The sequence below is a fragment of the Bos taurus genome, chromosome 18 (assembly GCF_002263795.3).
Source record: "Bos taurus isolate L1 Dominette 01449 registration number 42190680 breed Hereford chromosome 18, ARS-UCD2.0, whole genome shotgun sequence".
Classification (NCBI taxonomy): domain Eukaryota; kingdom Metazoa; phylum Chordata; class Mammalia; order Artiodactyla; family Bovidae; genus Bos; species Bos taurus.
In genome coordinates this window covers 21,675,363-21,698,242 of record NC_037345.1, presented here as the reverse complement: position 1 = coordinate 21,698,242, position 22,880 = coordinate 21,675,363, and the positions used below count along the sequence as shown (strand labels likewise).

General features: G+C 34.8%; 1 protein-coding gene across 14 annotated transcripts in view; it reads right to left on the bottom strand.

The window, feature by feature from the left end:
• Positions 1-22,880, bottom strand: part of CHD9 (chromodomain helicase DNA binding protein 9) — a 226,602-nt gene that overhangs the window by 83,829 nt on the left and 119,893 nt on the right. For 11 of the 14 annotated variants that reach the window (NM_001205650.2, XM_005218689.5, XM_015475766.3 and 8 more), the window contains one exon: positions 7,349-7,680. In NM_001205650.2, the coding sequence (NP_001192579.1) occupies positions 7,349-7,680 (332 nt within the window). Of the gene's footprint in view, positions 1-7,348; positions 7,681-8,481; positions 8,808-8,843; positions 8,927-22,880 lie in introns of those variants that run through there. The other 3 variants (XM_005218693.5, XM_024978437.2, XM_005218694.5) reach the window with 2 other exon arrangements.

Genomic DNA, 22,880 nt, shown 5'->3' with positions numbered 1-22,880 from the left:
ATCAGTAATTCCTAAACATGTGAGTCAGGTTTCATTAGAAGTTTGTTTGTTAAAAATAAAAATTCTAAATTGAGAGACATTCTGCAAAATAAGGGACTTCCCAGGTGGCTCAGTGGTAAAGAATCTGCCTGCCAATGCAGAGACGCAGGAGACACAGGTTCAATTCCTGGGTCAGGAGGATCCCCTGGAGGAAGAAATGTCAATCCACTCCAGTATTCTTGGCTGGAAAATGCCATGGACAGAGGAGCCTGGCGGGCTACAGTCCATGGGGTTGCAAAGAGATGGACACGACTTAGCAACTGAGCACTACAAAATAAATGCCCAGTATACTCCAAAGAGGAAAATGTCAAAGACTGAAGAATCATTCTAAAATGGAGGAGTATGAGGAGATAAGACAACAAATAAAATATAAAATCCTTAACTGGATCCTGGCCAAAAAAATGGAACTGACACAATTTGCACTGAGCTGTAACTCAGTTAACAGGATTGTGTTAAGTGTTTACTTCCTGATTTTGATCACTGTGCTTGGGTAAAATATTATTAACATCTGAGGAAGCTGGGTGAAGAGCCTAAGGGAACCCTAACCTATTTTCACAAGTGTGAGATTAGTTCAAAATAAAAACTAACAAAACAAAACTCCAGATTTGTAGGTTCCAACTCCAGAATTCTGATCTAGTAAGTGGGATCCCTTATCAGACTTTATAAGAATTCCCACCAGGTTTTAGAACCACTGGCTCAAAATAATTAGTGAAGAAAACTCCAGGAACAAATATTCAGGATAATAAAACTATTCTATACTTACAGAATACTTAAAATTTCAAAGTGCTTTTGTCTATAGTATCTCAGCTGACCCTGAGAAAAGTTCATATATAGGTGAGGAGGTCATCAGTCTCACTAAACAGAGAAACTTTAGCCCTAAAAGATAAAACAAATTGCCAAAACCACACGTCTAGTAAAAGACAAAAGTCTCCTTACTCCTACTCTGCTATTTTCAACATAGCTTACTGATTTTAAAATAAAATCCTATACTTCAACCAGTAACTAGATAATTTAATATCAATAAATACACTTTAATGAATAAAGAGGATTATGAAACTACATTATATTTTAGAAAATACCACGGTTAAAGTTTGTTATTTCTGAACAACCAGGGATATCTATTGCTTGTACATTGACAACTGATAGCCATAAATGTTATCTGAAGGAAATCAGATGATCCACAAGTAGAAGAAATATGATAAAATCAGTTAAGCAAAATATCCAATTACCAAAGAGCATTTCATTCCTCTATGATGAATTACAGAAAGTTTACTATGTTAATTCTAAAATAAAATGTCCTTATAGGTACATTCTTCAAATAAATCGATAGTCTGCTTTTTAGAAATGTCACAAAGTAAAGCAACAAAGTAATACAGACTATAATGATAATAAAGACTCTAAGCAAGTTTTGTTTTTTAAAACAGTAAAAGGAAAAAAAAAAAAAATAAATAAAACAGTAAAAGGATCTGTTATCAATGTTAGCAAACTGCAGCAACAAGTGTCCAGGCATGTAAAAGAACTAAATATCAAAACATAGCTTGTTTTCAGACAGCAAAGGGCAATTTCAAACTAAGTATAAATTTGAAATGTTAATTCATTTGATAAGTACACATACTAGAAAACCTCAGTGTTTATATACTTGACGGTTATATTTGATTTTCAGATGTAATTTATGCACTCATCTAAATCCTGCCCACGTGTTATTAGTAGAAGCTGTGTAACAAGCTACATTCTATGCGGTGTCAATCTGTAATTGCCCCTTATAGATTCTCTCATTGCAATAATTGGACAAACAATGAATCTTATCCAATTTAGTCCATTTGTTGTAATTAATGCATCCAATTCATCAAACATAGAGCAAACAAACAAACCTACTATTTTACATTATGATTTTCTTTTCTTTGTAAGCCCAGTTGCAGGCACTGGGGCTATTTTTAAAATCATCAGATATATACATGTGTATTGTTTTTTTTTTAAGAAGAAACATATTTAACTTGATGAAATTATTCCAGTTTAAAGTTCAACTCAAGACTCTAGCTTAAACTTACTTGGAAAAAAACAATCAACTTTTAAAACGGTTTTTAGTTAATCTTTAAATTTATGAAAGGAGGACTGTATTCGAGGTTTTTAATAAGGTGGATTATAAATTACTTCCTGTTTAGGGAATTCCCTGGAGGTTCAGTAGTTAGGACTCTGCACTTCTCCTGTCGGGGGCATGAGTTTGATCCCTGGCTGGGAACTAAGATCCAGTACATCATGTGGCATGGACAAAAAATAATACTAAATAAAACAAATAAATAATGACTTCCAGTTTAAGATTGGGCATCATTTTTTTCAAAATGTTTATTTCACCAAGTTGTTTCATATAGTCACTAAGGTCCAAGTATTAGCTAATCATAGTCAGTATATGTATCAGCATAGTTTAATCCTTATTCTTTAAAAAACTTATTTCCTTTCTTTAAAAAAAAATTTATGCTTAGAAATACTGACAATATAGGAAAATTAAAATCAAATACTATAGTGTCTCTAAAGTACACCTTTCCCCCACAAATTAACATCTATGAAATCAAGATTCACCTAATAATCAAAGGTATGCCAAAGTTTTAACTGTTAATATATTTTTTCTAACTGACACATAAAATAAGTGTCATAATCAATGACATTTTAGATTAAACAAAATAATCACACATTATTTGCTAGTGATAAACCTTATAATACATCTTACATAAAAATATATGTATTATAAATGGACCTGTAAATCTTAAATTCATAAATAATATATAAATTATACATTAATTCTTTCTGCAGATGAATATTTCAGATTTTCATTGAACTTAAGTTTAGAAATAGTCAAATCAATAAAACATTTTATCTTCTTAGCATTTAAAAATTATAGAACTTACACAGTCTACTAATGGCATGATTAACAATTAAAAATACATAATAAATTTATACCACACATTTTTGAAAGTGCTTTCTTATCATATGCTGAGAAACATTTAATTAATACATTTATATTAATACATTTATATTTTATCCAAACACACACTAAATTCCTACTACTCTGAATGTCTGCAATCAGGGTCTCAGTTGTTACTTCCTGTGACACGTGGAGTAGCTGACTGACCAGGGATGAACACCCACCCCTTTGTGGAGTCTTAACCACTGGACCACCAGGGAAGGCTCTCATTTGTTATTTCACTATTATGCAATATAAAGTGATAATTCCCAATTTCTGCTGATTCCTCTTATTTTCCCCTCAGATTTTGTTCATATGATTTTCCCATTATTATTTAAATGTGTGTTTCTCTCTAGACACACATATGGATATACTTACATGTTTGTTTAAAAATACAAACATACATATATATGTATATGCATAGTAGGTAATTAATAAATGTTATTTTGCTTATCCCTTGGGCACTCAGAATGACAATCGCAAAGAAGGGCACATTGTAATTTCCAAATCTTATTAAATGTTTTACTGTTTTTCTTTATAACATGACACCCTTAATTCCAACTTGCTTTGATAAATATCTCCTAATTTAGATGTTTTCTGCTTTAACTAAAGAGAAAAGCTACTTCTAGCACTTGTTAACTGCCACTCTTGTAACAACAGAAAGAATAATTATGAGTAATACAAAAAAGTTTTTTTTAACTTTTAATCGTGAAGGTTTTACCTTTACTGATTAAATTTACAGGGCTACAAGAACATTTTTAAGTGTAAAAAGCATTCTACTTGTCAGTCTGATAGTCTAATGCAAAGAAGTATAAATCATAATTGACAACATGGAAACATAGTTTAAATGTCAAAGCTATAAAACATAAACCTAAAAATGCTTCAATTAAATCTAAAACCGAGCTATAAGAAAAATTCTACTAGAAGTCTTAGAATGAATTTATTTTAGAATTTACTTTATCACTACTAAACCATTAATTTTGCTCCTGTGACTTAGTGAAGGATTAGCTTGCCATTTCTGATTTTAAGAAACCAAATGCAACCATTTGGCATCATTTAAAATTTAATCTTCAATTCATTCACTCTTTTCATAAAATTCACTCCTTTCCATTCATGGAGCTTCTATTATGTAGCAAAGATCATTAAAGAAATACCCACTCTTGTATTTGAAAGGTGGCTTGTTGTAACCTGACTGCCAAGATCATGAAAAATGTCAAAGCAGAAAAAGTCCTATACCTCACTCTTCATTTTATACCTAGCATTTCCATTTTAACTCACACAACCCCTTCCATATAACCATGTAATTCCTTTCAAACTCCAAGCATGTTTCAAAACAAAATTCACCCACCTGTCCTAAATGCCACTCTAGCTAATCTGATAAACAGAGGCATACCAATAAGAAAAAAAGTATTGGGAAGTGAAACTACTCTCCTTCTTATCAGTTTCACCAACTGCTTCTGTTTTTATTTTGTCTGCTTCATTTTTAAACTCATCTTATTCAGGAAGAGAGCCTTAATAGAAAGAGAACCTAAACAGATAGGTGAGAACTTGTTTCAAACAAGGGGCATAGCTCCTAGCCTTGGGTTTTTCCTTAAATAGCTAAATGCTATTTATGTTTTCAGAAAATAACGGCTAACATTATTTACAGGTATCGTTCTATATGCTTTAAATGTTATTAAATCATTTCACCCTCAATATAACACTATAAGGCAAGCACTACCATTATCCTCATTTTATGTATGAGGAAACTAAATTTGGAGAGGTTAAGTATTTGTCCAGGGTCACACTGCTTGTAAGCGATAAAGGGGGAATGTGCATAAGTGCAACTAGTTCCAAAGTCAAAGCACTGAACCTCATTATCATACTGCATGCCCCGTCTAAGTCAGAACTGCTGCAAAGATTAAATGACACTATATCAAAGTCTCTGAAAAGGAAACTCTATTCCTCGTATTTAAAAAAATTAATCTATGAAAGTGGCAGAAAAAATACAAAGGTTTCACGCATATTAGCAAGCAGAGGCAGTACTGGTTTTCTTCAGATTAGTCTTAGTATATAATAATTCCTAGATTATATGATATCACGTATGTGCATTAAGTGAACAACTCTGACTATACAATCATAACTTACTGTTTACAAATTGAGCTATTTTTGAAATTTAAGTTTCATTAATAAGCATTCATCGATGCTCCTGGTTAAGTTCCAGCACACACTCACTTTAATTTTATCTGATATAAATCATCTGATACTAGCAAAAGTTCGATTCTTCTAAAACTAAGAAAAACAAAACCTTTACAAGAAAATATTTAATACATCATGAAATACTATTAAAATGATGCAAATAAACTTAACTATTTAAAGGATCGTTCTTCACAAAAAATTTAAAACTGCAAATTCAAAATAATACAACGTAGTGGGCTAACTAGAAAGCACAGTAATGAAATATTAGAAGTGACCAATACAGAACTCCAGGTTGTATATGCATTTCATTTCCATCCACGCTTTTTCTTCCAACATGAAAGTAATCTTTGGTTGTCTAATAAAGATGATCAAAAAACTGCTGCACTCCCAATAGCTTAATAATATATGGGCAAGCTTCAGTTCTACTTGCCTGCAACTTATAAATTCCTCTATCAAAAACTCATCCACTTTCAGCAAGTGATTTTTCTATCACTTACTCAATACCTAACCATAGAAATATCTTTCCAATACAATTCTGACCTCTTCTCACGAATGCTATCTCTAAAAAACAAGTACACTAAATTGATCATGCTGTACAATATTAAAATAATTTATTGTCACTAATCTAACAAAAATACAAATATCACAGACTACAGATACTCTAATATATTACTATCCCCTACCATATTAATCTACACTTTTTAAAAAATCCATGTTTCTTTATTATAATTTATTATTTCTAATTTCCCTTTATATATTATTTTTTTTCTTGAACCAGGTTCACCTCTGTTATCTTTTCCTTTCTTCTAGTTATCCTCCCATTCCCCCATTTAAACTTACTGTAACTCTTGAAGGTTCTCTAAGGTTTCCTCTTATGATTATTTTAAATATCCTTTCCAATAGTACTACTACTTTGTCCATATCCCTGTACAAGTTAAAACTGGAAAATTTTAATTACGGTAACTTTTAATACATTAAAGGATTATATATGGGGTTTCCTAAATTAAAACTAGACAAAATATTGAACTAATAAGATACTTTCATACCAAAACCTTTAAACATAAAAGGAACAAAAATCTAAACTTCAAATTTAATGTTAGCTATCTGCAAATAAAATATAAAATCAATAATATTAATTATGTCTCTATTATAACAAGAGAGCCCATATTATTTAAAGATTTGGACTGAAAGACTTCATGACCTAATGATATAACTTAGTTTGATGGTTGCATTGAAAATGCTGTGAATAAACTGTTATAAATTTAGTTCTAAATATCTATATAATATATAAACAATTTCTTAAGCAAATGAAGATTTTAATAATAATGAAATTTCTCCTTTATTGTGTACTCTTTTATGTGGACAAAAATTAAATACTTAATTAAAATTTCATATAAAGCCTTCAAAAATAACCAAATATTCCCATAAAAACAAGTCTAAACTCTGTTAGCCTTACATTAGTTTTACCCTTGCATACATAAAATAAACAAACACATAAAACAAATAATAGTTATTACATTTTATTTTTTGAAAATAAGTAGTCAAATAAAAACACCTAGGATTAATGTACCCTCCAAAAGCAATTCTTTACCCTTATAATTCTCTTGGAGGATTAATCCTCACCTGGCCTCTTTATTACATAAAGTAAATCAGAACGACTATAAGGAAGTAAGTCTGTAAGAACTGAGAGCTGCTTATTGTTGATTTAAATGGTCTTAGTTTCCTTGCCATTCCATTTATTTCAAAGTTGTGGGTTTATGAGAAAATACTCTATTTCATGTTTCCAAACTATAAAGTACCCAGTGAAGTACAACTAAGAGAGAAATAAATCTACAATTATCAAGAATTTCAAGGCGCTTTTAAATTTTAAATAAAGTAAATTTGGAACTGGCACAGCAATGTGGATTTTCTTTTTCCTTTTTCCATTTTATATATAAAATATCTTCCTATTTTAAATTCTTTTTACTAACAAAAAGGTATGTTCACATATCAGTAAATTTAGTAAAATTCTGGAATATAATCAATACCTAATTCATTCAAAAAGGCAATGAGGTACACAACTTAAAACTCCAAAGTGAGAGTAAACACATCACACGCAAATCAAAAGTAGAAGATTAGACAGACTGCCTTTACAAAAACTTCTAAGGAAGATTTAATTCTTAACCAACTCACCCAATTTTTGTCTTCTCTTTTAATTTAGAACAAGTTTTTGTTTTTTTGCTCTCTTTGTCCTTTGGCTTGGATTTCATCCTTCTTCCTTTCTTCTCCTCTTTTCCTTCAACTGAAGCACTAGGAAAGTTTTCAGGGCTCATTACTCGTGGAATATTGCGTTCCCCTCGCTCCTTTGCTTTTGCTATGGCCTCTGATATTATACGATTAGCCTTTTCTTGCTTGCTTTCTGATTCCACCTTTTTTCTCTGCTTCTTCTCGGACATGATCCTCACCTGGGTATTCTGCAACTTAGTGTATGTCCCAGAACCATCACTCTTCTTGGAAGATGGAGGCTAGAGAAATCAAAATAATTTTTACACAATATATAAAAGTACATTTAAACAATTAATACACACAACCAAAACTTTAGAATTAAGCTTAAAGAAGTAAAATACATAAGCAAATATATGTGTTACAGTTTAAAATTAAAACACTTTGCTGATTTAGATATTAGTCTAGGTATAAAATAAAAAGCCAAACTATTGCTTTTAAAAATGAAGATTAAAGAAGGGTAATATAGATTCACTGATATTTTCACAGCATTCTTAATTAGCTGATTCAAATTTTGTCCTATAAATACAGCTAATCCAAATTAAGTCATATAAATATTCTGGGCATTTGGAATAAGTATCTTCTTTCCTCTTCATTCCAGAACTCTGAAAATTATTAACAAATTTAAAATATCAATTTTCATTCAGAATGACTACTCCCCATAGTTTATTATGATTTTTAGAAAAACAAAGCCTCTCTGCTTTACAAGAAACTGGAACTAGAACCTGAAACCATTTAAATCATTTTAATGTGCAGTCTATGCGGCAATATAGCTAGTTAGTAAACAGACAAAACCATACTAAAAATTAGAGAAAGTTTTAGTTCTTCTGTGAAAGAGTTAAATGAGGATTTTTTTCTCTTTCCATATCATAATATTTTGCTCAAGCAATTCTGGAAAAAAACAAATTTATAGTTTTACGTTAAAATTATTAATATTTTAGCAATATCACAGGAAGCAAATCAACAGCATTTTAAAAAGAATATCCTCTTCAAACACGCATTCATCCACATATTCTTAGATCACAGTTTTGTTACATTCTTACCCGTAAACATGCCTCTGACTACAGCAAGGGGAAAAACCACCAGGAATTTCCAAACACATTTTCATGCTGATTCCAGTGTGCTTCACTGGATATCTTTTCTATACCTGCCTCATCAAAGGTTTCATAGCAGTGCTACAGCACTGAGAAAGGAAGGAGGGTTTAGAATCGCTCACTAAAATGCCACCTTAAGGCCTACAGGCTATAACAAATAACCAAGACGCGAGAAAACAGCAACAAGCTCAAGATGGCGATGCAGTACGACTCCCGCAGCAGCAGCCAGTAATAAGGAAGGTTATTCAATCCCATTAGCCTTTTAGCCCAAAGAACCCCTCCTCCTCCCACTCATTCAGGCTTTCACTTACCCTTCCTCTTGGCCTCTTCACTGAAGACATTTTTGGCGTCAGACAAAGGCTTGCCCTCTGCTTTTTCACCACCCCAGGCAGTGCTCAAGAAAAAAGCATTGAAAGAAGATTCCTAAATGGCCTATTTAGCAAGCTGCAACCAAGAGATGCACAACCCTCCACAAATACACATTGTGATTTATCAACACATTTCTGCCTTGGCAAGTTTATATCCACTGTTCATCCTAATTAGATATGAAAAAGGCGTAAACCCCTCCTAAAAAGCTGAGTTTCCTCAATAGCTGTAAGCAGATAGCCAGATTCCAACAAAGCACAGAAAGAAATGAATGCACAAAGCATCAAAATGCATCAGCATGAATATTAGAGATGTCGTTAAAAATACTGACTCCTTCTGCGGAAGTAGGCCAGCAGATGGTGCTACCAGTTATTATTCCATTAGACTCTGCAATTTAACCCCCAATGGACTGTTCTTCCCTCCATGTAACATATTTAACTCTCACTCTACCATTTCCTGTAGTAAAGTTTTTAAAAAATATACGTAAAAACTTGATTTCAAAAAATTATTTGAAAACAAAAACAGTAGTGAAGTGGCTTTATGTAGCTATCATCATTAAAAAAACAAAGTCCAATGCAATTATTACAGAGAAAAATACTTTTCTCCGTGACAATTCTAAAATATTTAAAGCATAAACACAGCTGAAGAGGAGTGAAGGGTTAAAGAGGAGGTCATGGAAATGAACACATAACAAGTGACTTCTCTTTAAGAAATTAGATAAGGTCTCTCATTATTCTCCTAACAAAAAGCTAACAATGTTATTTTTAAAACAGAGAACTGAAGCTATTTTCATTTAAATTCTAAAAAGAAGCTTAAGATTTTGAAATGAACACATAAGATCTGTCTATAAAGAATAACTAATCCTACTTAAAATTTTCTCTTACTTAAACCTGAATTCATACATTAATTTATTTTCCTAACCTCAAAAAACTCCTAAAACATTCCTGACCTTTACTCTCCACATTCTGTTTCAACTAAACTGTTGAGTTTTTCATATAACAATTTGAGTTTTGGTCAGTTACTAAAAATAAGTAGCAAGTCCTCCTGAATTTGATAATTAATACCATTTTTCTCCTATAAAATATTGAGACTGTTTTAGTAGAATGAAATACCTAAAACAAAATTTTCACTGTTTCAAAATTCACATTGACCTCTTTCATTAATGCCATTTTTTCAACTGGTCTTGGCAGATCACCTAACATCTGCATCAAAGAACCTGTTTTTAGTTTTTTTTTTTCCTTTTAGGCATCAAAGCTCCCGAAATGGAGCTACATTATATGAATAGTATCCTAGAAAGACTAAAGTAAAGAGCAGGAAAGGATATTAAAGGCATAGGATCATTAATGGCAAGAAAAGGATCTTAGTAACCTGAGAGGTCATCTATGTAAAAATCATAATAACCAATAATAATGGCTAACACCAAATGCTTATTAGGTGACAGGCACTATTCTAAGCATTTTACATGTAATAATTAATTCAATCCTGAGTAGTAGGGTAATAGTGATAATGGAGAGGTATAGCACATGGGAGAGATTCTTATAGTAGTATTTCAAAATGAGAGACTTAGGGGCACAAATGATTTTTAGAAATAATAATAAGAAGAGCTAACACATATTATCCTTACTATGTTCTAGGCACTATGCCTAATATGATATACACATGAACAATGTGGATTTAAACTGCCTGGGTCCACTTATATACAGATTTTTTCCAATAAATACTACAGTGCTACGTAATCCACCACTGGTTTCATCCAAGGATGTGGAACCACAGATATGGAGGAATCATGAACTACAAATATGGAGGAATCACATAAAGGGAAAACTGACTATAAATTATAATTGGATCTTTCAGTGAGTCGCTAACCCCACATTGTTCAAGGATCTACAGTACAGTAACTCAGTTAATCTTAAAAACAACCCTACGAAGAAAACCAAAATTCAAAGAGATACATGCATTCCAATGTTCACTGCAACACAATTTACAATAGCCAGGACACAGAAGAAACCTAAATGTACATCAACAAAGAAATGGATAAAGAAGATGTGCTACAAATATACAATGGAATATTAGCCATAAAAAAGAACAAAATAATGCCATCTGCAGCAACATGGATGCACCAAGAGACTGTGATACTCAGTGAAGAAAGTCAGACACAGAAAGATAAGTATCATATGATATTGCTTATTGTGATCTTAAAAAAGGATACCAATAAACTTATTTACAAAACAGAAGTAGAGTACAGGTGGCAAACAAATGTATGGTTCCCAGGGGATGGGAGGGGGGAATAAATGGGAGACTGAAATTGACATATACACATTACCACTGTGGCTGCTTAGTCACTAAGACGTGTCTGACTTTTTGTAACCCCATGGACTGTAGCCCACCAGGCCCAGGCAAGAATACTGCAGTGGGTCGCCATTTTCATTTCCAGGGGAGCTTCCTGGCCCAGGGATCAATCCCACATCTCCTGCTTGGTAGGCGGATTCTTTACTACTGAGCCACCTGGGAAGCCTCATATACACACTACTACATATGAAAGACGTAAACTAATAAGAGCCTGCTGTTTAGTACAGGGAACTCGACTCAATTCTCTGTAATGGCCTATATGGGAAAAGAATCTTTAAAAAAAGTGGATGTATATATATAAATATATGTGTAATCTTTGCTGTACACCTGAAACTAATGCAACATTGTAAACCAACTATACTCCAATAAAAATGAAAAAACAAAAACAACTCTGTTAGATATGTACTACTATATCCTCATAGCTAAGGATACTAAGGCAGAGAGGCTTCCTAGGTGGCGCTAGGGGTAAAGAACTTGCCTGCCAATTCAGAAGACATAAGAGACACCAGTTGGATCCCTGGATTGGGAAGATCCCCGGGAGGAGGGCATGGCAACCCACTCCAGTATTCTTGCCTGGAGAATCTCATGGACAGAGGAGCCTGGCGGGCTACCGTCCATAAGGTCGCAGAGAGTCGGACATGACTAAAGTGACCAAGCAAGCACGCACTAAGGCATAGAGAAATAACTTGCCTGAAACCACACGGCTACTCCAAGATGGACCAGGGATGAGGAGGCAGAAAGCCTTATAATGGAAAACATGCTCTTAACCACTGTATAATACAAGTAAGTTTTGTATTTGTATTGTAAGTTACATGGATTGGTTCAAATACCAATATATTACAGAGACTGGTTCAAATACCCTAAGATATAGAGATTAATTTGAATACAAAAGAAAGTAAATGACTTTCTCAAAATTGCAGAGATACTAGTAACGATGCAAGAAACAAATTCAGTTTTTTCCAGTCCTCTTTCCAAGATGTAGAAATAAACTATACATGGGTGGGTATGGCTGACAAGCAGGAAGAGTCAATACTTGTTTTCTAGACCAAGTACTAGTACAGGACAAGACAAAAGAAACAGGAAATCTAGTTGAGAAAGGGTGTGTATGAGTACATGATTTAATTCTTTTCACACTGAGCTTGAAATGGAAAGTTTGAGTAATTGGAAATTTGGGACTAGATCCTCAGAAAGAAGTAAGGGTTGGAATATAAAATTTAGATGTTCTTGCCATTTTCTTTCAATATCTTAACTCACTGACACTATTCACAGAACCGAGGGTGATTTCCAAAATATCTCACTTCTCGTACAAAGCTTCTCAATAGATTCTATTACTCGATTCAAAATCCATTTAACGATGAATCTTAACAGTAGACAATCAAATATTTATAATCAAACATTCCTTCTACTATTCAGTTCAGTTCAGTCAGTGGCTCAGTCATGTCCAACTCTTTGCAACCCCATTAACCGCAGGACGCCAGGCCTCCCTGTCCATCACCAGCTCCTGGAGTTTACCCAAGCTCATGTCCATTGAGTCAGTGATGCCATCCAACCATCTCATCCTCTGTCGTCCCCTTCTCCTCCTGCCCTCAATCTTTCCCAGTATCAGGGTCTTTTCAAATGAGGCAGCTCTTCGTATTAGGTGGCCAAAGTATTGGAGTTTCAGCTTCAACATCAGTCCTTCCAATGAACACCCGGGACTGATCTCCTTTGGGATGGAATGGTTGCATCTCTTTGCAGTCCAAGGGACTCTCAAGAGTCTTCTCCAACACCACGGTTCAAAAGCATCAATTCTTTGGTGCTCAGCTTTCTTCACAGTCCAATTCTCACATCCATACATGACTACTGGAAAAACCATAGCCTTGACTAGATGGACCTTTGTTGACAGAGTAATGTCTCTGCTGTTTACTATGCTGTCTAGGTTGGTCATAAGTTTCCAAGGAGTCAGCATCTTTTAATTTCATGGCTGCAATCATCATCTGCAGTGATTTGGGAGCCCAAGAAAATAAAGTCTGACACTGTTTCCACTGTTTCCCCATCTATTTGCCATGAAGTGATGGGACCAGATGCCATGATCTTCGTTTTCTTAATGTTGAGCTTTAAGCCAACTTTTTCACTCTCCTCTTTCACTTTCATCAAGAGGCTCTTTAGTTCTTCACTTTCTGCCATAAGGGTGGTATCATCTGCATATCTGAGGTTATTGATATTTCTCCTGGCAATCTTGATTCCATTTTGTGCTTCCTCCACCCCAGCGTTTCTCATGAGGTACTCTGCATATAAGTTAAATAAGCAGGGTGACAATATACAGCCTTGACGTCCTCCTTTTCCTATTTGGAACCAGTCTGCTGTTCCATGTCCAGTTCTAACTGTTGCTTCCTGACCTGCATACAGGTTTCTCAAGAGGCAGGTCAGGTGGTCTGGTACTCCCATCTCTTTCAGAATCGTCCACAGTTTATTGTGATCCACACAGTCAAAGGCTTTGGCATAGTCAATAAAGCAGAAATAGATGTTTTTCTGGAACTCTCTTGCTTTTTCGATGATCCAGTGGATGTTGGCAATTTGATCTCTGGTTCCTCTGCCTTTTCTAAAACCAGCTTGAACATCTGAAAGTTCACGGTTCATGTATTGCTGAATCCTGGCTTGGAGAATTTTGAGCATTACTTTACTAGTGATTTTAAAACTATATTACATTTTTATAAAAATATATTTAAAACTATACTTTAAAACTATATTCTCATGGAACATGAACACTGAAATGTTAAGTAACTAATCATTTTTAATGTAGGCAATTTCCCAATTTACACAAATATACAAAAGGGTAGTTAATAGTAACTTTTCTCAATGTTACAATTTTTCTTTTTCGCCCACATAAGCATTCAACATATTCTGTCCAATCTTTCTCTCAGTCCCAACAGCTCCTGCTGTATTAATTTCCCACTCATTATGCTTATAGTTATAAAGGAAAATATTATCTGTAGAATATTTATTATATTTATTATTAGTAATATTTATTAATACTTATTGTGTGTTAGTTGCTCAGTTGTGTCCAACTCTTTGCGACCCCATGGACTACAGCCCGCCAGGCTCTTCTGTCCATGGGATTCTCCAAGCAAGAATACTGGAGTGGATAGCCATTCTCTTCTCCAGGTGATTTTCCCAACCCAGGGGTCAGAACTCAGGTCTCCTGCATTGCAGGCATACTCTTTACCATCTGAGCCACCAGGAAGCCCAAATATTTATTATTAAATAGGAAATAGATCAAGTCTTTCGGGGTGAGGGAACATCAGATTTGCAGTGCACTCTCCAATTCTTTACAAAATAATAGAATTTTTTTGTATTTTATTTTTGATTTCTCTCTAGGTTTGTCACAGTTTCAAAACACAACTTAAAAAAAATAAAGGCAAAGGTCTTCCTCCCCAAGGATTGGGTATGCTAAATGAAAAAAAAAATACATAAAATACAAATATTTATAAAAACAAGTCATAGCAAATCATAAAGATTTGATATATGTGACATATCAATTATTTTGATAGCAATTGGAAGAATATACAGAAGACCCTGGATGTCATATTTCAATGTTGGAGAAACTCAAGGATTTATGACATGTGTTTTTCAAACCATAAACCATGACCTAATAACAAGTCACAATATAAATTTAGTAGGTCCAGACTAGTACTAAAAAAATGAAGTAGAATAGAATGAAAAAGAGTGGTACCCAGCCTTTATGAATGCTACCTTTTAAAAATTAGAAGGTTTTAATACCACAGTTACTCCTCTTTTCTTTCATAAAAGAAGCAAAGAGATTTGGGTAAGGAGTTAGAGACGTTAAAATCTAAGTGGGAACTCAATTCTTTCTCCTCTTGGTGGAATAATTTTCCCACATACTGGCCCATTCTCAATTCATCCATTTCAAATATTTTAGTTGCATCAGATCAGATCAGATCAGTCACTCAGTCGTGTCCGACCATTTGTGACCCCATGAATCGCAGCATGCCCGGCCTCCCTGTCCATCACCAACTCACAGAGTTCACTGAGACTCACGTCCATCGAGTCAGTGATGCCATTCAGCCATCTCATCCTCTGTCGTCCCCTTCTCCTCCTGCCCCCAATCCCTCCCAGCATCAGAGTCTTTTCCAATGAGTCAACTCTTCACATGAGGTGGCCAAAGTACTGGAGTTTCAGCTTCAGCATCATTCCTTCCAAAGAAATCCCAGGGCTGATCTCCTTCAGAATGGACTGGTTGGATCTCCTTGCAGTCCAAGGGACTCTCAAGAGTCTTCTCTAACACCACATACAAACAGTTAAAAACTTGAATCACCAGTGTGTAGATATGAATGGAAATCAAAAATCTTCAAAAAGAAGGGGAGAATGGTCACATGACTACTATACATCTTCTACTGAGCACAGGTTCCTTTCTTAGGGAAAAATATAAAAAAATTAAAGTTCTATTTCACACATTTTTACAACAATACAAAGGAATACAGTATCTCAAGTAACAAAACTGATATACGTCTTTGGTAATAATAAAACACAAAATGAGGAATTTTCAACAACATATTTAAACTGTATTACAGCTAAAAACCTTCCAACTTTTCTCAGAAGAGAGGACTCTCAGGATTCAGACTTTGGGGATGAGGTGAATGGAGCTTCCAATGGAAGAGAATATACAACAGAACAGAGATAATGAAACTTGAGCAAGACTGAGTTTTACTGCCAAGAGACAACAGAATAAAAGAAGAGAACCAGTAGTGCAACCCAAAACATCAAGTTTTGAATAGCTGGAGATGAAAAGGAGTCAAAAAAAGAAAAACAAAAAGAAAACTACAAAAATGGTAAGGTGAGTATCACGAGTGTTGAAATGGAAGTCAAAAGGGAAGAGTTAAAAACTCTGCCATCAAAAGGAAAGCAAAGGGACTTCCCTGGTGATCCAGTGGTTAAGACTCTGAGCTTCTACTACAGGGGGTGTAGGTTCGATCTCTGGTTGGGGAACTAAGATCCTTTATATGTCTTAGCACAGTCAAATAAAAAAAAATTTTCAATAAATAAATGTAAAGTAAATATCTGAAGACAATTTGATATTATAAACCTAACTTAGAAGGCATTTTAGTTCTGTTAAACTGTTTATAGTAAGCCAGGATGCTAGTTTTTAATATTTTTATTTTAGGGTGAATTATATAATTATTTCCTTAAGTACTCATATTAAACTAAACTCTAAAAACAATAAATTTATAGTTGATTTTAATAATATTTATCAAACATTAGTGGTAACTTCTTATGCATTCATTACATAACATTATTTCCAAGGGTACCAATAAAGACTTGCTGTTAAAGAGAAAAAAAAAGCAGGAAAAATTGATCCAAATTATTATGTCAAAGTCTTCTGAGTTTTACCCACAGATTTGTTTTCAGAGTTTTTGATAGACGTGAGGCAATTATTTTATTTTGTTTTCTTTACATCTGTGAACTCCCACATTCACAAATTAAAAGGCTTATTCTTATGACTTGTGCTAGTATCCAGGTTTCCACTTTTACCTAGTGATGACATTCTCTTTTATTGTCATAAGTCCTGAATTGTACATTGTAAGATAATATTATTGTATTTCATTTAATCATCCACATAGTAGTTCAGACAAATAGTAGATATTCATGAAAAGTTATTTTTTTTAAATAAAAATTTATTATTATGTGACAGGAAATACAGAGAGAGAAAACATGTTAGAGCATACCATGGGAATGTATTCAGCAAAATCCAGAACGTGGGAAACTTTAAAGACAAATGGCTCAGTTTCTTCACAAAGAAACTATAAGAAACAAAGTGTAACCACAGATCAAGAGACTTAAGACTAAATGTAATGCCAAAATTAAAAAGAAAAAAGAAGACACTCAAAATTCATATCAATTGAATGCAATATGTGGCCCTTGTCTTGATACAGACCCGAGAAAGTGTGTAAGACCATATTTGTTAATACTAGGGCACTTTAACTTTGATTGGATATTTGATTATGAAGGAATAATAGTTATTAAGTGTGAAACTAATTTTAAAGTTGTGTTTTAAAGCAAAAACCTTTGTCTTCTAGGTATATAAACTGAAATATTTACAGATGACACGATATCACTGAGGTGTGTTTCAAGATAGTTGCTGGAGGGGGTGGTAATGATAGCCATAGGGTCATCTAGACAAAAAATTGCCTATAAACTGATGGCTGTTGTAGCTGAGTGACAGATACTCTGATTTTGTGTACACATGAAATGTTATATATAATAAAGAAATTTAAACAGTTGTATTCTGGGAATAACAAGTAATTTGGCATGACAAGAAAACAATGCATGTGGAAAAATGATAAGCAATTAAGACAGAAAGGTAATGGGTTAGATTATCAAGTGTTGTAAGTTATGCTAAAATATCTGGACTTTATGCTAAACTGAAATAGGGAATCAGTAATTCACTACATACAGGGAAGTAATAGGACCAGATTTTTACATTTAGGGTTGCTGCTGCTGCTGCTGCTAAGTCGCTTCAGTCGTGTCCGACCCTGTGCGACCCCAAAGACGGCAGCCCACCAGGCTCCCCCTGGTGGGCTGGTTCTCCCAGGCAAGAACACTGGAGTGGGTTGCCATTTCCTTCTCCATGCATGAAAGTAAAAAGTGAAAGTGAAGTCGCTCAGTCGTGTCCAACTCTTAGCGACCCCATGGACTGCAGCCCACCAGGCTACTCCGTCCATGGATTTTCCAGGCAAGAGTACTGAGTGGGGTGCCACTGCCTTCTCCGTTAGAGTTGCTAAGTGGTTTCAATAAAAATATCAAATATTTCATGAAAACTTTTTTGTTTACAAAATGGTTATACGTGATATAAAAACAAATAATATTTAACCTATTTTACATTAGTTTGTGTTGCTTTTTCAATGCCATATTGTTCAAAACTTTGTCTTTTGTTTCTAAACAAAATTATATCTTAAACACATTAAACCACAAAATTTCATGAAGTTCCTTACTGACAACATTAAATATACTGAATTCAGCAGTCCACAAATTACTAATGACACTAAAAGCTGTTCTCAGCATAATGTTGTGATTAAAGCAAAGCGCTTTGGACTCAGCCAGCCCTGGGTCCCAGTTTCATCATCTGTAAAATGGAGATAATAATAGTGTCTATCTTCTAGGGCTATGTGAGGCCTAACAGATAATGCTAGTAAAGTGCTTAGTGTGGCGTCTGGCACACAAATACTCAGAAATGTCAGATACTATTGTTACTGCTATAATGTGATACTGTGCCCACCTCACTGCATCACCGTATCAGGCTTTACTGTGATGACAGTATGTCTTATAACTGGTACTGTTAACTTTGATCCCTTGGTTAAAGTAATGTCTGCCATGACTATCATAAATTTCTCCTTTTATAATTATTAAGTATCTTATCAGACTATGCAAATATCTTGCCTCTCATAAATATTTGCCTAGTTATTTTAGCTAAAACTGATGACTGCTGCCTTTAACAATTATTATTACTGTGGTTATTTCCCTAATGGAAAATATTTATTTCCATCATTCCTTCCACATTTTCAACTGGAATTCTACTACAAACAAACGTTGCCTCTTCTCTTTATCTATTCATTCAGTCATTCACTTATTCAATTATTTATACTTGTATAGACTCATGGACTGGTATAAACTTATTTTATTCTATGGGTTATAATCTGATAACAAGATTATTTGTCATTCAAATTTTTCCATCTTTGACCTTTTAGAGCTCCTTCAAGTTGGTTCCTAAGCTCTGTTTACCAGCACCATATTTTGAACACTTCTTTACTTTCTGGCACTGTAAGATATTCCAGGTTACTGGTAAGAATAGTTTAACACAGTGGTTGAGGTGTAAGCCATATTACAGTAGATTAAGAAGTAAATGGGAAGAAAGTGACAGTGTTAAATACTTTTCTTAAATAAATGAAGGGAAAATGGCAGGCTACAGTTGAATTGCAAACTTGGGAAGGAAATGGCAATCCACTCCAGTACTATTGCCTGGAAAATCCCATGGACAGAGGAGCCTTGGTAGGCTACAGTCTATGGGGTTGCAAAGAGTTGGACACAACTGAGAGAGTTCACTTCACTTCACTGTATGAGAGAGAGAAAACGAAATTAGAGAATGAGTTTTATCACAAGTACAAAATTTAAAGCCCTTTCCATAAAACAATTCAAAATTATCACACCACTAATAAAAAATTAAAATATTAGGGCTTCCCTGGTGGCTCAGTGGTTAAGAATCTGCCTGCCAGTGCAGGAGTTACGGTTTTGATCCCTGTTCCAGAAAGATCCCACACGCCTTGAAGGAACTAAGCCTACTAAGCCCACGTGCCGCAGCTACTGAAGCCAGCCTCCACAACCAGAGAAGCACCTCAGTGAGAAGCCATGCACTGCTACTAGACAGTAACCCCTGCTTGCCGCACCTAGAGAAAGCCCATGCAGCAACACAGACACAGCACAGCCAAAACCAAAAATAAAGAAAAGGATAAAAAAGAAGAAAATGAAAAAGAAACTCTATCAAAAAAATTAAAATATTATATATAAATATCACTTAGGTAAATAATACAAACTTCCCACAGCATCTTTTCTAAAATGCTTCTTGTTCAGTTGTTCAGTCATGTCTGACTCTTTGCAACCCCACTGACTGCAGCACACCAGGCTTCCCTATCCTTTACCACCTCCCGGAGCTTGCTCAAACTCATGTCCATTGAGTCTGAGATGCCATCCAACCATCTCGTCCTCTGTTGTCCCTTTCTCCTCCTGCCTTCAATCCTTCCCAGCATCAGAGTCTTTTCTAATGAGTCAGCTCTTCACATTAGGTAGCCAAAGTATTGCAGCTTCAGCTTCTGCATCAGTCTTTACAATGAAGGTTCAGGACTGACTTCCTTTGGGACTGACTGGTTTGATCTCCTTGCAGTTCTAGGGACTCTCAAGAGTCTTCTCCAACACCACAGTTCAAAAGCATCAATTCTTCAGCACTCTGCTTTGTTTATGGTCCAACTCTCACATCCATACATGACTACTGGAAAAACTATAGCTTTGACTAGACAGACCTTTGTTAGCAAAGTAATGTCTCTGCTTTTTAATATGCTGTCTAGGTTGGTCGTAGCTTTTCTTCCAAGAAGCAGGAGTCTTTTAATTTCATGGCTGCAGTCATCATCTGCAATTATTTTGGAGCCCAAGAAAATAAAGTCTGTCTGTTTCCATTGTTTCCCCATCTATTTACTGTAAGATTTCTTGAATATGTTAATTCAAAAATAATTTTCCTTCCCAAAAGTTTTCACTATTTCTTATTTGACTTCACAATATTCCTATTAATCAAATTATTAAAATTAATCAAATATTAATTATTCCTAACTGCAGATGAAAGAGTTCAGGCACAGACAGGACAAATATCTATCACACTGAAATAACAGCAAAGCTCAACTCTTCTGCTAAGTTATTGTCATAGATGACTACTGGTCCAAAGTCCATAAAGCATTACATTTAAGACAATGAATAAGGCATCAGTAGGCTTTCCAAAGCAGTAAATCCATTTGCTATTTTCTATTTCTTCCAGATAAAAAGAGAGACTAAAGTGTGGTAAAGGCAGTCTGACAAAACCCATGGGTGAAATACATTTTTACAGTCTTGAGAAAACCTGATACAGTATAAGGGAAATAGTGTAAGCAAATTAACCACCACACAGTTGCATAATTTGGTGGACAACACTAATCATCACATTCTAAATTCTTTGGACAATATTTTCAAAGCTGGATCATCGAAAAAGCAAGAGAGTTCCAGAAAAACCTCTATTTCTGCTTTATTGACTATGCCAAACAAAGCCTTTGACTGTGTGAATCACAATAAACTGTGGAAAATTCTGAAAGAGATGGGAATACCAGACCACCTGACCTGCCTCTAGGGAAACCTATATGCAGGTCAGGAAGCAACAGTTGAACTGGACATGGAACAGCAGACTGATTCCAAATAGGAAAAGGAGTACATCAAGGCTGTATATTGTCACCCTGCTTATTTAACTTATATGCAGAGTATATTATGAGAAACGCTGGACTGGAAGAAACACAAGCTGGAATCAAGATTGACGGGAGAAATATCAATAACCTCAGATGTGCAGATGACACTACCCTTATGGCAGAAAGTGAAGAGGAACTAAAAAGCCTCTTGATGAAAGTGAAAGAGGAGAGTGAAAAAGTTGGCTTAAAGCTCAACATTCAGAAAACGAAGATCATGGCATCTGGTCCCATCACCTCATGGGAAACAGATGGGGAAACAGTGGAAACAGTGTCCGACTTTATTTTTTGGGCCCCAAAATCACTGCAGATGGTGACTGCAGCCATGAAATTAAAAGATGCTTACTCCTTGGAAGAAAAGTTATAACCAACCTAGATAGCATATTCAAAAGCAGAGACATTACTTTGCCAACAAAGGTCCGTCTAGTCAAGGCTATGGTTTTTCCAGTAGTTGTGTATAGATGCGAGAGTTGGACTGTGAAGAAAGCTGAGTGCCGAAGAATTCATGCTTTTGAACCGTGGTGTTGGAGAAGACTCTTGAGAGTCCCTTGGACTGCAAGGGGATCCAACCAGTCCATTCTAAAGGAGGTCAGCCCTGGGAGTTCTTTGGAAGGAATGATGCTAAAGTTGAAACTCCAGTACTTTGGCCACCTCATGTGAAGAGTTGACTCATTGGAAAAGACTCTGATGCTGGGAGGGATTGGGGGCAGGAGGAGAAGGGGACGACAGAGGATGAGATGGCTGGATGGCATCACTGACTCGATGGACGTGAGTCTCAGTGAACTCGAGGAGTTGGTGATGGACAGGGAGACCTGGCGTGCTGCGAATCATGGGGTCACAAAGAGTCAGACACGACTGAGCGACTGAACTGAACTGAACTGAATAAAATAAATATAAAGGAAAAAAAAACAACCCTCAAATCCTTAAAGAGAAGATTGAGAATTGGTTATGTTCAAAGACACTGGTTTTTTGTATACAATTTATGAAAAATCAATTTTACTTTCAGAATTCTGAGATATTTAAAAAACTACTTGAACACTCAAGTAATTACTAACATAAATAAAAATGATGGTAAGGGGAGGCTAATTTAAATACATTTGCAATAAGGAAAAATTTTTAAATAAGGTATTTGAATTTGATTTACAGCTTTAGGCAAGAGAAAATCAAATACTGAAGAGTAGCTATACATAAAAAGTCAAAAGCATTTTAGAAATCACAAAATATACTTAATTTCATATTATAATTTCATCTTGCAGAATGCAAAGGAAGTCGTGAGAGAAACTGCATCTCTGGATGTAACTCTAACCACAAGAGAAGTTATTTGTGGAAGTAGAAGTGATGGGAATTATATGAAAAAACTAAACATGACCTTTTGGCATCCACAACATGCTTAGGCATACTAGCTGTGTGTCATAAATGTAGGCCTTTTGATGTTAAAGGAAAAAAAGTATCATCATGTGGCCTGAAACTTACAAAAGCACAAGACAGATCAACAAAGTCAGGAAATACAGTTCAGCAAGTCAGGACTCAAAAATCAAATTCCAACAATTCAATAAGAAATGATTCTAACAAGGACAGATGTAGTATATCTAAAAATACTGGTTG